Source organism: Apis dorsata, unplaced genomic scaffold (genome assembly GCF_000469605.1).
Source record: "Apis dorsata unplaced genomic scaffold, Apis dorsata 1.3 scaffold_293, whole genome shotgun sequence".
Taxonomy (NCBI): domain Eukaryota; kingdom Metazoa; phylum Arthropoda; class Insecta; order Hymenoptera; family Apidae; genus Apis; species Apis dorsata.
Window position 1 is genome coordinate 701,209 of NW_006263568.1, and position 17,138 is coordinate 718,346.

Here is a 17,138-nt window from a genome sequence, read left to right on the forward strand (position 1 = left end):
TTGTGGTTTCTTTTTTTGCTTTTCTTTTTTTGTTAATTTGCTTTTTTTTATTTTTCCGTTATTTTCTTTCTGAAGATTAGTAGAGTGCCAATAAGGATTAAAATATCCTTGTTTGCGTTTTATCACATTTAATTCTTGAGATGCTAAATGAATTTTAGTAATTGTTTCCGAATCTAATAAATATTTCGTTCGATACGTGAAATTTAAAGACCAATTTACAATTGAATTCCATTTTTGTTGTATTTTAAGTATACGATGAACAATATGAGGAAAATGAAGAAGAATATCTCCAAAAAATGCTGTATTTTCTAATGTAGTAGATATTGCTAAAAAGAAAAATATATAATTTTTCAATTTTGCAAAAACTTTTTTTATCCTTAAATATCTTTAATATATTTAAATATATTATCAATAAAAAAAATTACCATTTTGTATGCTAATATTTTGCGGCAAAGATCTATTATCTGGATTAAAACCGCCACTTTCGATTAGTATTTTACTTGCTTCGATTACTTCAATCATCTTTTCACCGAGAATTGTGATCATTTTGTACAAATGTTCATAATTATCTATTTTTTGAAGACGTTTGATAGCTTCGGTATGTTCCTTGCGTTGATATTCAAATGATTTTTTGACTAATAAAATTTTAGTTAAGGTATATTTACAAAATTAAGTAATGAAACAATGAAAAGGAGATAATATATCATACTTGCATATTTTATATTATAAATAAATAATATATAACAATTTTATATGTTATATATAATATCTATATAGATCTATACTTACAATATCAATATATTATTGAAATAAGAAAAATAAAAAATAACAAATATAATACAATAAATATTTTTAATGGATACATAATTCTTCGAATACTTTAATTTGAGATGAATTATTATGTGGATTCTTGCTAATTTGTTGCTTTTCTATAGTTGAAGAAATATCTTGCGCATGTGCAATATATGTCAACATTGACACGACTACAATATAAATGAGAACGCGTGGCATTTTATCGAATAAAAAACTGTTTGAATATAAACGACATAACAATAAAATACTCATATTGAGACAAGAAATAGTTTTTAATTATTAGTGATCTTCATATTTTATCAAGAACAATTATATAATCTTAACCAATATTTAATTGAAATAAAATCACAAGTTTACAAATGCGACATTATAATAGTGCTGCCACCTATTAACTTTAGTATATCGAATGTGTCAACGTTAGTATCGAAATTTTCGAAAATAGTTAAAAGATATGCAAACAATTATAATTATGTGACAATAATTTAAATCATGATATATGTATGTATCTTTTTAGATTTTTTTATTAACATCATTCTTAAAAAAAACCAAATTGCATTAACTTCCTGTACATATAATAATAGTGTAATATTTAAGATATTAAGAAAATATTGAAAATTTAATTCAAATAACATACATATGGCATAATGATTTGATCTGCTATGACGATATTTGCATTTGATATCCAAATAATTTTATAATTCGAGTTACATATCCACAACAAATATGGCAGCGACAGATGATACAAAACTCGATGTAAGTATATTATAAGTACTTATGTGATACTGTATATTAGACATGCGATATTTTTTATTTTTTTTTAAATACATTTGCTTTTATGATTTTTAAATGTTTTTAATTTTATATAATTAATTTTTTAATAAAAATATTGAACATAATAAGTTTTTCATATATATATAGGAAATGAATAATAATAAACAAATATAGCAATATTAATATATTTTAATTTTAAGTTTAAAGTTACAATGGAATATGCTGATCCTCAGAATATTGAAGGTGAATTAACAGTAGGAGCCAAACAAAAATCAAATCTTGGAGAACCTGAATTTAATACTTTAGATGAACCAATCAGAGATACAATTGTAAGTAAAAAAAAATTTTTTATATAATATTGTTTGAGCATGTGAAAAACTTTTTATCATAAATTTAAAAAATATATCAATTCATTAATTATTATTTATGTTTTAAAATAATAATATTTTTATTTATTATATTTATTTAATTTTTTCATTATATATTTAATCTAAATTACTTATACTTTTTTATTATTTTTACTATTACTTATACTTTTTTAAATTACAGCTCAGGGATGTTCGGGCAGTGGGTAAAAAATTTTATCATGTTTTATATCCTAAAGAAAAAAAAAGCTTATTGAAAGAATGTAAGTTTTTAAAAATATATTTATATTATAAATTATTATTTCATTTTTAACCAAAGATATTTTTAATTTCAGGGGATCTTTGGGGACCACTAGTATTATGTACATTTATGGCAATGTATGTTCAATATTTGTACTATGTTCCAAATGTTTTATTTTATAATTATCATAAACTTTTCATTATTTTAGGATATTGCAAGGTTCTTCTGATACAGCAAATAATTTTAATGATGGAGGACCAGAATTTGCAGAGGTTTTTGTAATTGTATGGATTGGTTCCATGGTTGTTACTTTAAATTGCAAATTATTAGGTGGTAATATGTAAGTATTAATAATTATAATGTTACATGAATTTTATATATATAAATTTGTAGAAATTATTAAAATATTATATATTTTTAATAATTTTTTTTATTTGAAAAACAATTTATTTTGAAATCCTTTTATTTCATAAATTTAAAATGTTATAATAAAAAATGAAAGCAAAAGAAATTTATTCTATATTTTCTATTCATTATATTTATCATATTTAAAGATATTTTAATATATTTATTATAGATCCTTCTTCCAAAGTATTTGTGTCTTAGGATATTGCTTGTTGCCAACTGCCATTGCTTTAATTTTATGTAGAATTATATTAATCACAGAGCAGACTACTTTCTTATTTATTCTAAGGTTCATTATTACTATGATTGGATTTATGTGGGCAACATATGGTTAGTATAAGTTTGTTAAATTTAACACATAAATTTTTATTATATTTTTAAATCTGTAAATTGCAAATATGATTTGTATATATTTTAGCATCAATGGTATTTCTTGGTGACAGTCAACCAGTAGGAAGAAAAGCTTTAGCTGTATATCCAATATTTTTATTCTATTTTGTAATTTCATGGTTAGTTATATCTCATACTACATAAAATAAAATATAAAATAATTATAACAAGAAGACTGTACATTTTTTCATATTTATGCGTAAAATAAAATAAAAAATTGAAAATCTAGGAAAGCTTTAAAAAAAATTCATATATACATTATATATTAAGAATTGTAGATAAAAATTATTATTATATATTAGTTATTATTATGCATTTTAGAAATTCATATTAGGAAATATAAATTTATATGTCAATTATTCAATTATATATACATATATATATAATATTAATTTAAGGATAAAATAACAAATATTGATTAAATAAATTATAATCAAATTGTTATATATTTATACATAAACTTGGTAAACAAAAATATCTATCAAAATACAAATGAAAATTTTTATTTCATTCATTTTAAACTATGATTGACTATGTATAATGTACAGAGAAAATATAATTATCAAATATTTTTATTATAATTAAATTATTATTAACTATTTTTAATTATATTATAATTACATTCCTATTAAAATATTCATTTTTTTAGTCATTTAAAAATATTAAATGAAGCAATATTAGATCGTGAGATTTATACTTTTTACATACATATATATTATGTAAGTAATATTAATTGTAAAATTAAAATCAAATATCAATAAAATAATACATTTTACATGATATAAATAAATTTCTATTTTTTCTATTCACACATGTGAAAAATATCTCTCTAATTTGTTCAGAAGAGTTTTACTATCATAATGATTAGGATATGTATTTAAAGACTTCTTTATAGCAATGTAACTTGTTTGAAGATCTCCAATCTATAAAATTTTTAAAACAATAAAAGTATAATACTATATTAATATAATATATTATTACAATATACAATTATAATACCTCGTAAGCTAAATAAGCACTATTAAAATGAGGCTCATGAATAAAGTTAGCAATATTAGCAGCAGCATGAAAATACGTTCTTGCTGCTGTTATATTTTCATTTCGAATTTGTATAACTCCAAGATTATTATATGCTAATGCATGCCTATTGTCATTAATGATAGCTAATTTTAGACATTCTTCTGCCATCATTATATCACCTACTGTCTAAAGTATTTGATAATTAATAATAAAGTCTATATATAATAAAAAATTTTTAATCAAACTTTTACTAAAAAAATAATTTTAAATATTATTCATATAATTAAATGTTAAAAAAAAATAATATACATACAATAGCAATGTGAGAAATATTATACCATATATCTGCTATATTTTCATCAGTTGAAAGAGTAATTGCTCTTTCAAAACAAGATATAACATGATCATATTGTTGAGCATAAAAACAACATAGTCCAAGATTATTAAATAATTCGGCATTGTACACTCCCATTTGTAATAATCGTCTATTCAGATAAATAAAAAATTGATTTCAATTATATACTTACTTATTACATCTATATTTGTATTTACCTATAATATCGCAAAGCTAATTCAGGTTGATCATTATAAAAATGATATATTCCGATACTAGCTATTGCTTCTGTATGAGAAGCATCTTCTTGAGCAATTATTTTATAATATTTTAATGACATACTCATATTATTTAATCCATCAAATATCCGTCCCATTTCCGTAAGAATATTCACATCATTATTAAAATATTCAAGACCTTTTTTACATGTATCTAAAGCTGCCAATGGTTGATCAAGTTTAATGTAAATTCTGATTAATCGTAAGATTACTTCAATAGTTTTAAAATCTCTCAGTGCTGATTTAAATTGTTGTTCTGCATCTCTAATCATTCCTAAACTATAATAACATTTACCAAGTTGTACTTTCCACCACCAATCTTTATATTGACAAATTTTTGTTGCTTGTACTGCTAAATCTAATGCCTACATATGTTATAATTAATTAAAATAAAAATATAATAATAGTTAATAAAAATTATGAAATAAATATTAATGTTTTTTATTAATTACAAATATTGAATAATATGCATTTACTTACATATCTTATATCATGTTCATAATAATATATATATTCAAATAATGATTTAGCAATATTTGGTTGATTAGCATATTTAGAAATATTTAAACGTGATAGTTGTATAAACGGTCCTCCTGGTTCTGTTAACATGGATGCTGTACTTAATCTATCATAATATACTTAAATTAATTTTAAATAGATAAGTATAATAATAAATAAAATGAAAATTTATTAATTAAAATTAAATTTATTAATTATACCTAATATTTCGGCTAGAATTTGCAGTAATTGGTCTAGCTGTCATAGCAACTCTGGGTGTCCTTAAAGTTTGCTCAATTGATTGAGATATAGCAGATTGAGTAACTGGTCGTATAATACCAGTAAGTGGTCTACCTTTGAAGAGATATTATATTTTTATGTTAAAATTCTATATTTAAATTTCTTTTTAATTATGTAATACTATAATTATTTAATATTATTTTGAATTTTCAAAAATTAACCTGATTGAGTTTTGGGCCGAAGATATTGTCCTGTGAAAGAAGTACCAGGATTTTTTAAAGATGTTCCTGGTCTAGGCATAGAAGATATTGTATAATTATCTAATAAACTTTCAGCAATTCCTTCTTCTTCTCCTTCTATATCATCTATATATACTTGTAATGTTAAGGCACGCATTTTTAAGATCCATGCAGTCTATAATAAAGATCTATAAAAATATAAATTATTATATAAAATTGATATTAAATGTACTTATACCTGATCAAGAGGATTTTTTTTTAATAAATCTGTACATATTGTTGTACATTCTTCATATTTTCCTCTATTGAATAGGCTTAAAGCTTTAAATAATTCCATGATTTAATAAAAAGATTAATAAAAAAGACTGATAAAAATATTTTAAAAAGACTTTTATAAAAATATCAATTTTTGAAAAAAATGTATATTTTAAAAAAACATATTTTATACAAACAAAATATATTTAAATATACGATAGAATGCAAGCGAATTTTCCATGCAAGAAAATATTGATTATCTTATAACTCTGTTTATAGATTAGGGAAACAAAGTATATCATTTTTTATATTTTATCTAAACATATTTAGGATTAATATATTATATTATTATTATATTATTATATTATATTATTATTAATGATATATTATATATTATATGGAAAACAATTAATTTGTGCTATTTTGCGATTGAATTATTTTATATTTTTTTATGCATTAATAAAATATTTATTTCTTCATTTGTAAAGTAATTTCTATTTACTTCATGTTTTATATTATTTTTTGTATATTTAAATAATATTATTTATTGATTCATATTGATAAACGTTATTTTTTCAAATAACGGTATCATTTTTATATATGTAAATAAATATTATTTAAAAAGTAACAAAGTACTATCTTATACATTCGTTTTATGTATGTCAAAATTTGACAAAAATGTTTGACAAATCTATTTGTCATATTATCTTTATTTATATTATATACAACTGATAATAGATTATGATCTATAATTCATATAATTACAAAAATGGAATATTTTGATAATAATGCTTACAATAATAATATCTTTGATAATGCCTTTGATGTCGATAGGTTAGTAAAAATAATAATGTTTGAAATATTTCATAAAATTAATTCATTATTGTATAATCCATTTTTTTTTATTTAGCATTCAAAAAGCTTTTATAGATTTTTTTGAAACGAAAAGTATACAAGAACAATGCACAGAAGAATCTTTAATTCAACTGCACGAAGCATTTTTGGTATTTACAAATTTAAATTTTATTTAATATTTTTAAAAACTTTCAAAAATAAACTAATAAAATTATAATTAATATAACATAAAAAAATTAAATTGCTAAAATTTATATTTTTATTATTTATATATTTAATATAATAATTTTCATTTTTCATTATGAATGTATAGGCTTCACCAAATGAAGAAATGAATATTGATCAGTTATATGATGCATTTGAAAATATATTGCATATTAAAATGCCAGAAGATGAATTTAAAATTTTATTTAGAAAAGTAATAATGAAGATTTATTATTTTATCTTTATGTTTTTTATTAACATACATAATTTTTCTTTTTTATTGATAATAGATGAACTTAAAAAGAGATGGAAATATTACATGGAATGAATTTATTTCTTATTTATTAGTAGAATTCCAGAAAAAAGATATTTCATTACAATTGCGAATATTGAAACTTCCTATAACTGGTATTCCTCAACTCTTGAAATCATATCATCGTACAGCTATACACAAAATTATGTTTTATCCCGAAATATTACCTGTATAAGTATATTTATATTTAATTTATATTCACAATATAAATTGTACAATATAAATTTATATTTACAAATAGAGAAAGAATAACTATATTGCATATATAGTTATACTATGATATAAAAAACAAAAATTTGATTAATATATTTCTTCTAATAAATAATTATTATATACTTATTATATAACATATTTATTCTTAATAATAATATTATTACATTGTTATTAATTATTAAAAAATAATTTTATGCGTATACTTAGGACAGGACTACAAGTTTTCATAGAGGATCTTATTTGACTGTGACCAAGGAAGGAATTATAAATTATTGGTCGTTAGATTTAAAATACGAACGTAGTGCAAAATCTGTAAATCGTTAGTAATTTTATTCTTTATTTTTTTTCTATATACATCTATGTTAATTTTTCAAATGTTTTCCAGCATCTTTAAAAGTTCAACAAACTTTAATAACTGATATGATAGTAATGCCTGATATACAAATAGTATGTACGAGTTCTACCGAATATGATTTAAGATTTTACGATACAGAGGCAAAAAAGTTTGATCTTCGAATAATGGTTGGTTATATTTTTCTAAATAAATATTAATTTTGATTTTTAAATAAATTCATTATTCATAAAAAAAATTTTAAAAAATACATATTAAAAATTTTACAATCAGATAACAGGATTGGAAAATGCAGTTATTTGTATGGCTTATTACTTTAGTAAAAATATCAAAGAGGAATCACATTTTGTATTTGGAGATATGAGTGGATCTGTTAAAATTATAATTTTTAATCCATTAGACAAAGGACCGTTTAAACATGATCCTCAACGTGATACGTTATTCATTCGTTACGATTCTGTACTTAAGGCAAATAATTTACTTTAGAATTTTTAAAATTTTAATATCTTCCATAATGTTCTACTTCTTCATTAATTACATTATAGTATTCTTGAGTCCATTGGATCATTTATTTTATTGAAATTTTTTCAATATTCTTATTTCTAAAAAAAATTCTAAAAAAAATTAAATTCTAATATTCTCTACTTTTTTATTCAATAAATTTATTATTAATTATTGAAAACTTTCTTCATAATATAATAAAATGATAGAAATAATAATTAAAATATTCAAATGAAAAATTTCGTTCATATTTATGGATTCAAATAATAACAATATATATATATATATATATATTTAACAAATTTTTCTGAAAATTTATGAAAGAAATTTAAAGAAAATTTATTATTAAATATGATTAGATTCTATATATATATTATGTATATAAATTAATATATTTTAATTAGTTAAAATCTACATTATAGGGCGAATTAAAAGGAATCAGAATTTTAGAATTTAAAAATGTTCATACAAATTGGGTGAAACAAGTAGCCTATTACGGAACTTTAAGATCTTTTATATCTAGTAGTAGATGTAGTACTTGTTCTTTGTTAATAAGCGATCTTACAAAGACTAAAACTCAATATAAATTTAAAGTTAACATGGGTATATCTTGTTTCATTTTTTGCGAAGGTATATATAGCTATAAAAAAAAGTTTTTATTTGTTTATTTATATATATATATTTTTAAACATTTATCTATTTAGAAATTCAATTATTAGTAACTGGTGGACCAGATTGCATAGTTCGAATTTGGAATCCCTATGTAACAAGAAGACCAAATTCTATATTTCAAGGTCATCGCGCAGGTATTTGCGCCTTAATTGTTCAAGACGGTAAACGCGTATATTCTCTATCAAAAGATAGATGTATCAAAGTGTGGGATATATTAGCTCAGTCTTGTATTCAGGTTTTAATAATAACAATAATATTAATACATTAATACATTACAATTATTAAAATATTTGTACTTAATTTTTTCTACTTGTTAAGTATGATTAATATTTATTGATGCAAATATAATTTTTATTTGGACCAATTAGCATGTTTTATATTTAAAAAGAAATATTTAATTCATAATTAAAAAAATAAAACATTTAATTGATTTATCCAATAAAAATTTTATATTCATTAACTATTTTGATAGAAATTATTACTTACAATTCAGAAAGTACAAATATTTTTAAAAGAAATATTCTATATGAATATTTTACAAAATATTTTTATCAAAGATATTTCTGTTAATTTTATTTACAGAAATAGAATAATATTAATTAAATAATAATATAAAATTTAATTATTTTACATAGACATATAATGGTCTTCCTAGTGAATTAGGGGAACATACAACAATGACTATAGTGTATAATACATTAAATCGCAAAATGATCGTTGCTGGTGCAATAATTGCAATAATTGTTTGTGATCCTAAAGTTGATGAAGAAGTATCTGATGGCTTTACACATACAAAATCTGTCTCTTGTGTTTTATATAATCATCTCTACAAAGTGGTAATTCATATTCTTTGTAATCTCTATATCAGAAATTACATTATTTTGTTTAATCATTTATACAAAAACTTAGGTAGTTTCAACTGGATTAGATTCTTGTATAATAATTTGGGACCCATGGCTTGGAAATCGCTTATTTTTAGTAACACATGCACATAGCAGATTTTTATATGGCCAGTTTCATGACATTGAAATTACTGCTGCATGTTTTGATGAGTCTGAACAATTACTAGTGACAGGTGCTCGAGATGGAACATTAAAAATATGGCATTTTAATACTGGTACTTGTTTACGAAATATGGAACTTGAAACTCAATGGTATATTTTTATTATATTATATTATTTTTTTCTATTAAGAGTTGCTCTAGCCACTTTTGTTATTTATTATTAAGTAATATAATGGTCTTCCAATCAAAATATATTTCTTATATGTTTATTTCATTATTCTATATAGTGAAGTAACAAGTTTAGTTTGGTTGGAAAATCGAATTTTATGCAGTAGTTGGAACCATCAAGTTGTAGAATTCGCAATTTCTGATGCATATATCTATAAAAAACATTGGGGACTAATTCATACTGATGATATTCTTTGTTCAGCTATGTGGTATCCTCAGGTATTGGCTACAGCAACTTTTAATGGAGAGATAATTCTTTGGAGATTAGAAACAGGCCAACCATATCGGAAATATAAAGTTAACGAACCAATGGCTCGGTAAGATCTGAAAGATTAAAAATATTAAAATGAAATGAAGATATAAATAATAAATTTGAATTAATTAATGTTAAATAGATTTAGAATAAAATATCTACAAAATGATAAAACAAATGAAAAAAATAAATCTGAAGAAATTACAAAAGAATTCATTTCGTTACAAAGGTATTCTATATATCATTATTATATTTTTGTAAAAAAAATTTGAATCACAATTAAAGTCATTTGTTAATAGTCAATATGAAACAGTTTCTAAACATCAAGAATCTGCATTGAATATTACACGAATTGTTGCTGTTCGATCTATGATATTTTTAAATGCTCGATCTGTTAAACCTGATGTTGGAACATTATTAGTTTCTCTTGATTCCGGTTTAATACAAGTATGGACTCATCATCCAGCTGGAGGATTTTTAGAAGCTTTTTCAGTTATTCATATTGTACGTGATTGTGCATTAGCGTTAGCAACTGATCCTGAAAATCATTTTCTTGTAACAGGTAAAAAAAAATTTTTCTCATTTTTATTACTTCTAATTAATTGTTAAAAATTATTTTTATATATAATGCAATATTTAATTAATACAAAATCTATTAATATAAAAAAAAACAAATCGAAAGTAAATTTATTTTTATAATTTAGGACATTGTGCTGGATATATTAAAGTTTGGTATCTTGCAAATTATTTGGTATCAGATCCTCCTGAGATAAATATGATTCATTTACGGTTAGAATTTCCATTTTTATGGAAAGATAGATTTTTGGGCAGAGCAAAAAGAGCTGTAAAAGATCAACCTTTACCACTTTTACTTTCATCTGTACGTGGTCATTTAAAATCTATTACATCTGTACAAATAATTCCAGATGCACGCATTATTATTAGGTAAAAATAAGATTTTTTTAAATTAATGTAATATTTTATTGTAATATTCTCATTTTTTATTCTCATTAATATAATTAATGTTTTGTCTCATTTATTTTCAAAAGTTTTTTTTTTAATGTACTTTTATTCAAATATATTCATAAATATTTCGTTCGAGATAGAAATGATTTTCCTTATGATTTATTGTAACTTCTTGATTCCAAATGTTATATTAACTCGGAAATTAATATAAATATTAATATAATACTTATTTTATGAATTTTAAAATTATTTTTATGCACATGTTTTTATGTTATGTTATATAACAATTATTCATATAAAAAAAATTTTTTTTTTGAATATATCTTTTTTTAGTTTTTTCTTCGATAATAAATTTTAACAAATTTTATTTAATTATGAATTTTCAATTCATAATTTTTCCAAAAAAATTGTTAAATATTCAAAATAATCTTTATTAAATTTTTATTATTTAAATTTATTACTAAATTTTATCATTAAAACAATATAAAATTCATGCTATTCTTTTTGCTAATCTTATTAATCTTTGCTAAGCGCTAGTACAGATCATTCTGTACGTTTGTGGACATTTGGCGGACGTTATATTTCAACTTTTGGAACATTTAAACCTTGGTCACCGATTTTACCAATGATTCCAACTTATCAGTATTTTAAAGATTACAGATTACCACCAGATATTAAAAAAGTTGCTAGTTCTACTACATTAAAAGTAATTGATATTTTTTGCAACTATTATTAATAAAAAGAATGTTTATTAATTATTAACTTACTATTATGTAAATATAAAAAGGTTCTTGAAGGAGGAATTATTAGCCAAATAACTGATTCTGATATATCAAAAACAGCTTTTAAAACAGATTATATTATGATCAATGGACAAAGACTTACTATTAGCATGATGGATAGAGCAACATTAATGTTGCTTATAGATTATCCAATTTTAGACACTTCTCTACCATATGTAAATATTTTTATATTTAATATAATTTTGTCTATTACAAAAATAATATTACATTAAAAATATTAAATATTATATGTAATTCATAAAGAAAATAATGTTACAGATACCTATATATACACACTTAAGATTAAGACCTTTGGAAATCATTCAACCACCAAAATTACCAGCATTACTACAAAAAGTAACGTAAGCTAATTTTTAATTTAATTAATTATTTATTAAATTTATTTTTATTTTTATAAATTGATAATTGTGTCAATGATTTGTTCCAATTATTATTAATAATAGTTTATATAAATTATTATATCCTATATAAACTATATATATATTATATATATGTATATATAANTTTAAATACATAATTGTAATATTTTTTTTTTTTTAGTAAATAAACGTAATCACTGTCGTAAAATCACTACACGTAAAAAAGAAAATATTTTGAAATATCATCAAAATAAAAGGTAATATCGTATTAATATTTCACTTTAATAAATTTTTTATTACAAAAAAAAAAAAAAAAAAAAGATTCATTGGTTATAAATATAATAAACTTCAAATAAATAAATAAAATCTTTTTGTTAAAAAGTTATATGAATATAATTATTTATTACTTATTATTGATTAACTGTGATAATTCTTTTTTTTGCCAATTTTAACATAATAAAAATGATACATATAGATAAAAAAAAATAGTAAAATCTGATCAATATAGTAGAAATAACATTCATTGATTAGCTTAAAAATTAACAAATGGAATGATATTACATATATTGATATATCAAAAAAATATATATTATTTTTCAATGATAGTTACGATGTAATATTTTTTCTATATTACATATACAAAATATAACAAGTACTCCTGTAAGGCACAAATTGAAATCAATAATATTTGACTTAATAAATTATACCTTTCATTCAGTTTCCATCATAGAATAACGTGGAGGTGTCTTCCAGATTGCACTGGATGTACGTTTTAATTTATTTCTATCTATACCATGAAACAGTTGAGTCAAATCTGGTGTGCACTTTCTGGTATCAAAAAATTTAAAAATTGCTTTCTCCGGAATATATCGTTGTATTGCAAGTTGAGTTTTACGTATTTGCGCTAAAAATAATAAGAATTCAAATATATAAAAAATTCATATTTGTTTATCTTATTTGATAATTATAAAAGTGAATATTCATGCAAAACCAAAGCTAGATTATTTTAAAAATTTATACTTATTTATTAACAATATAAAAATATAATAATTATTGAGACTTATTAATAGGTATGTAAAATAATCAAAATTTTTATTTTTATTTAAACAAAATATACTTACATTGTGCCCAGTATGGAATTATATGTTTTGGTTTAGTTTCATCATCTGAATCATCATCGTCAGGTTCACTATCCAAAATGTAAGTTGTTGGTCCATTATATTTAGATCCGTATTTTGTCTAATATATTAAATTAAAAATAAATTATATTTTTGTAAAAACAATAAAATAAATAAACATTTTATTAATTTAATAATTTTACTTGTGCAATTTGATTTTTAGCTTTCATTGCTTCAATCGCAACTTGTTGTTGAGTTCTTAATTCAGCTTCTTTTCGTCTTTCAGCTTCCTGTTCTCGACGTCTTTGCTCAGCTAATATACGTTCTGCTTCTTCTTGTTCTTGTAAACGTTGCAAACGAAGTTGTTCTTCTTGTTTTCTCCTTTCTTCTTTCTCCTGAAAATTAATATAATTATAATTAGATTTTCTGAATATATAAAAATCAATATTTTTATTTATTTTTTGTTCATGTTTATTTTGTAAATTATTAATTTTATACCTGAGCTCTTTGTAATTGAGCCAAACGTTTCTTTTCCATTTCTTCTCGTTGTTTCTCTTGCAATTGTTGCGCTAAACGTGCTTTTTCTTCTCTTTCTTTTTCAGCTTTTTGACGTTTTTCCATATCTTGTTTTTCTTTTGCTTCTCTTGCTAATTTATTTCTTAATTCTTTTTCTTGTCTTTTCCTTTATATTTCATATATTATTATATATTTCATACATTTTTCAATAATATGTATTAGTTTAAAAATGAATATATTTTACCTTCTTTTTTCTTCAGTTTGAAGTCTCAATGCCTCTTCTCGTTTTTTTCTTGCATCCTCTTCATTTAATTTTCGCTTCTTTTCATCTATTTTATCTAATGAATTACGTTTATTGACTGATTTTGGAGCTTGAATTAAAGATTCCACTGATGTAATAATATTTGAACGCACAGCACTTAAAGGCTTATTATTCTAAAATTAAAATATTACTTTTCAAAAAATAATATTATTAATATAATAAATAAAAATCAATAAATTCTTACATTTGTGTTAATTTGATTTGATGGAGTATGAGGGATGCGATTAACAGATAATGGTAGTTGAGTTTTTGTTTTAGTTAATGGAGTGGTCTTCTGTTGTTGTTTATAATTTATTTTTTCCATTGAAATTATTTTAATTTTTTGTGCAGATTGTAGTTTATTCTAAAAATAAAATTGAAAATATAAATAAATTTACAATTAATAAAATAATTCATATTTTTAAATAATTTTAAATTTTTTGAGATTATTATACATATTATACATAATAATGTACATTATATATATATAATATATTATAAATAATATTTATCTAAGTTTCTGTTTATCTACAGTTTCTCTTTATATTTTTTTATTTTAAATACCTCTTTATGTTCATCAACATCCTTATTCTGCTTTGCTAGTGAAATTTTTTTGGCTTTTGCAAGTGATTTTCGTGCCAATTTATGAGCAACTGTTTTCTCTGTAATATTCATATTTTCTAAAGCTTCTGCTTGTGCAGCAGCTCTAGCACGAGTTTTTGTTCTAGTTATTCTAGTGGGTATATCAATATCAACAGCAGCTTTTGGACTATTCATACCTACTTGCTCAAATGCCTCAACTCTCTTTTTTACAGATTCCTTAGCATATGGACTAAATAAAGCATTTGATTTATATGTATTTCTCATTTCCTGGAATCCTGTATTAATAATTGTGCTAATTTCCTTCAAAGTTGGTTTCGCTGGAGTATTAGGTATTCCATCATCACTTGATGTTGTAGAATTATTTAAACGTTTTTGTCGTTTTCTAATTTCTTGTTTTTTAATATTTGCTTTAGGTTTTTTCACTTCAGGAGATGATTCATCCTCTGTGAGTAATTCATCAAATTCTTTATTGACCATAGCTTGTTTTAATTGTTGCATTCTATATTGTAGAGCCATTGAGGAAGGTGATGGAGAAGATGGTACTTTAAAAGTTTTAAATTCTAGTTTCATTTCATCTGCTTTCTGTTCATTACTATTTCTTATATTATTATCTGAAGTTTTTTTAATTGTCACAGTCTCATTTAGTTTTACTGTTGATAAAGGTTCCAAAACTACAGTAGCATTCATAATTTTTTGTGTAGTAAAAGTAGAATTGAAATTCATTGTAGAATTCATAATAGGAGTAGGTTTTCCAATTGCATCCTCATACATCGAAGGTTCATCAATATCATTTGTTATTGGTGCAATGACTGTATCATCGATATTATTAGATTTTTTATTTTTCATATTTTCACTTTGTGAAAAAGTTCTTTTTCTACTTGAACTTCTCGTTCTTATCGAAGAAGATAATTCATTTTTTTCTTGTTCTATTGTATGTACCATTATAGGAGAATGATTTTGTGAATTTATATCTGTAATTTTCTTTAAAAGAGTTTCATTTTTCTCTTCTATTTTACTATGTTTTGTAGGACCTTGTGAGGTATCTTCATCTGAGCTGCTTCTAGCAGATTTTTTTCTTTTAGATGCACTCTCACGTTTCTTCTAAAAATTTAAAAATATTTAATATTTTTTAAAAAATTTATATTTATTAAGAAATTAAATTTAATATATTGATTGACTAATACTATACATTATCAGATATTAAGAATAAAAATTAATATTATACAATATATAATTACACATTACATTACATATAAAAAGCTATAATACCAACATTTAAAATAATGTCTCCTTCAAAGTTTGATGGTCTTCGTAATTTTGTATTAAGTGATATTGATTGCTGCATTTTAATATTATTTGCAGCTTTCATTGAGGCTTCTCTTTTTTTCCGACCAATAGTTTCTTCTATATTCTCATTTTTTATATTTTTATTTTCTATTTTTTCATTTATTACACTAATATTTGATAGTGTATTATCAATAATAATAATATCATTTTCTGGAATAGTTTCAATACATTGAATGCCTCTTTTCCTTAGAACACTTGGTGTCTTTGTAATTAAAGGTCCACAAGCTGATTGTGGTATTTGAGCAATTAAACTATGTAAATAATTCAAAGTATCTTGTAAATTATCATTAATAGACTTTTTAACTTCTTGACAAGTATTATGGATATTCATAAGATCCTTGGTAATCATTTCTTTAATTCTATTTTTTGATCTAGTACCCATATTTAAAATCTGTAAAATAGTCATATAAATACTTATAGATATAAATTAAAATATTATTTAATTATTATTTTTAAGTAAAAATATATATGTAAAAAATAAAATATTATATATAAAATATATAATATTATTAAATATAATATTACATATATTTAATAATAGAATCAGTACATGAATTATAGTTAAAGTTGTAATATAATAAAAATTAATAATAAATAATATAATTGTTTTTATTAACACAATTTTATTTAAACATATATATGTATATAATTTTTTATAAAAAATATTTATAAATAGTAAATA

General features: G+C 21.7%; 5 protein-coding genes across 6 annotated transcripts in view; 2 read left to right on the forward strand and 3 right to left on the reverse strand.

The window, feature by feature from the left end:
* On the reverse strand, positions 1-1,201 carry LOC102678809 (coiled-coil domain-containing protein 134-like; the record flags this gene model as incomplete). The annotated part of the gene is made up of 3 exons (XM_031511150.1): positions 864-1,201; positions 426-635; positions 1-326 (listed from the first exon to the last, which is right to left on the reverse strand). Coding segments are annotated over exons 1-3 (738 nt in total), but the record flags the coding sequence as incomplete, so codon positions are not given.
* LOC102673559 (protein YIPF6) lies at positions 971-3,158 on the forward strand. The gene is made up of 8 exons (XM_006617177.2): positions 971-1,229; positions 1,328-1,566; positions 1,785-1,913; positions 2,134-2,212; positions 2,285-2,327; positions 2,399-2,530; positions 2,768-2,925; positions 3,014-3,158. The coding sequence occupies exons 2-8, from the start codon at positions 1,537-1,539 to the stop codon at positions 3,127-3,129; spliced, it is 687 nt and encodes a 228-aa protein (XP_006617240.1). The 5' UTR covers positions 971-1,229; positions 1,328-1,536; the 3' UTR covers positions 3,130-3,158.
* A 531-nt stretch (positions 3,159-3,689) lies between these two features.
* On the reverse strand, positions 3,690-5,981 carry LOC102673334 (tetratricopeptide repeat protein 8). Its single transcript, XM_006617175.2, has 8 exons — positions 5,833-5,981; positions 5,577-5,769; positions 5,337-5,469; positions 5,098-5,242; positions 4,558-4,982; positions 4,319-4,490; positions 3,985-4,191; positions 3,690-3,908 (listed from the first exon to the last, which is right to left on the reverse strand). The coding sequence occupies exons 1-8, from the start codon at positions 5,929-5,931 to the stop codon at positions 3,792-3,794; spliced, it is 1,491 nt and encodes a 496-aa protein (XP_006617238.1). The 5' UTR covers positions 5,932-5,981; the 3' UTR covers positions 3,690-3,791.
* Positions 5,982-6,718: 737 nt separating this feature from the next.
* On the forward strand, positions 6,719-12,783 carry LOC102678935 (WD repeat-containing protein on Y chromosome). The gene is made up of 18 exons (XM_031511172.1): positions 6,719-6,853; positions 7,018-7,122; positions 7,199-7,390; positions 7,642-7,753; positions 7,820-7,956; positions 8,060-8,254; positions 8,710-8,917; positions 8,992-9,194; positions 9,595-9,795; positions 9,869-10,113; positions 10,250-10,507; positions 10,586-10,672; positions 10,743-11,005; positions 11,148-11,388; positions 11,941-12,115; positions 12,197-12,367; positions 12,471-12,553; positions 12,753-12,783. Exons 2-18 carry the CDS (start codon positions 7,036-7,038, stop codon positions 12,757-12,759), a joined length of 2,865 nt encoding a protein of 954 aa, XP_031367032.1. The 5' UTR covers positions 6,719-6,853; positions 7,018-7,035; the 3' UTR covers positions 12,760-12,783.
* The window catches only part of LOC102673113 (inner centromere protein-like), a 7,432-nt gene continuing 969 nt past the window's right edge, over positions 10,676-17,138 (reverse strand). Inside the window, exons 2-10 of one of the 2 annotated variants that reach the window (XM_031511173.1) lie at positions 16,383-16,847; positions 15,071-16,210; positions 14,712-14,870; positions 14,450-14,640; positions 14,188-14,371; positions 13,893-14,084; positions 13,693-13,810; positions 13,279-13,475; positions 10,676-10,981 (exon numbers count right to left, since the gene is read on the reverse strand). In XM_031511173.1, the coding sequence (XP_031367033.1) occupies positions 13,282-13,475; positions 13,693-13,810; positions 13,893-14,084; positions 14,188-14,371; positions 14,450-14,640; positions 14,712-14,870; positions 15,071-16,210; positions 16,383-16,838 (2,634 nt within the window). In that variant the 5' untranslated portion in view covers positions 16,839-16,847 and the 3' untranslated portion in view covers positions 10,676-10,981; positions 13,279-13,281. Of the gene's footprint in view, positions 10,982-13,137; positions 13,476-13,692; positions 13,811-13,892; positions 14,085-14,187; positions 14,372-14,449; positions 14,641-14,711; positions 14,871-15,070; positions 16,211-16,382; positions 16,848-17,138 lie in introns of those variants that run through there. The other variant, XM_006617174.2, reaches the window with a different exon arrangement.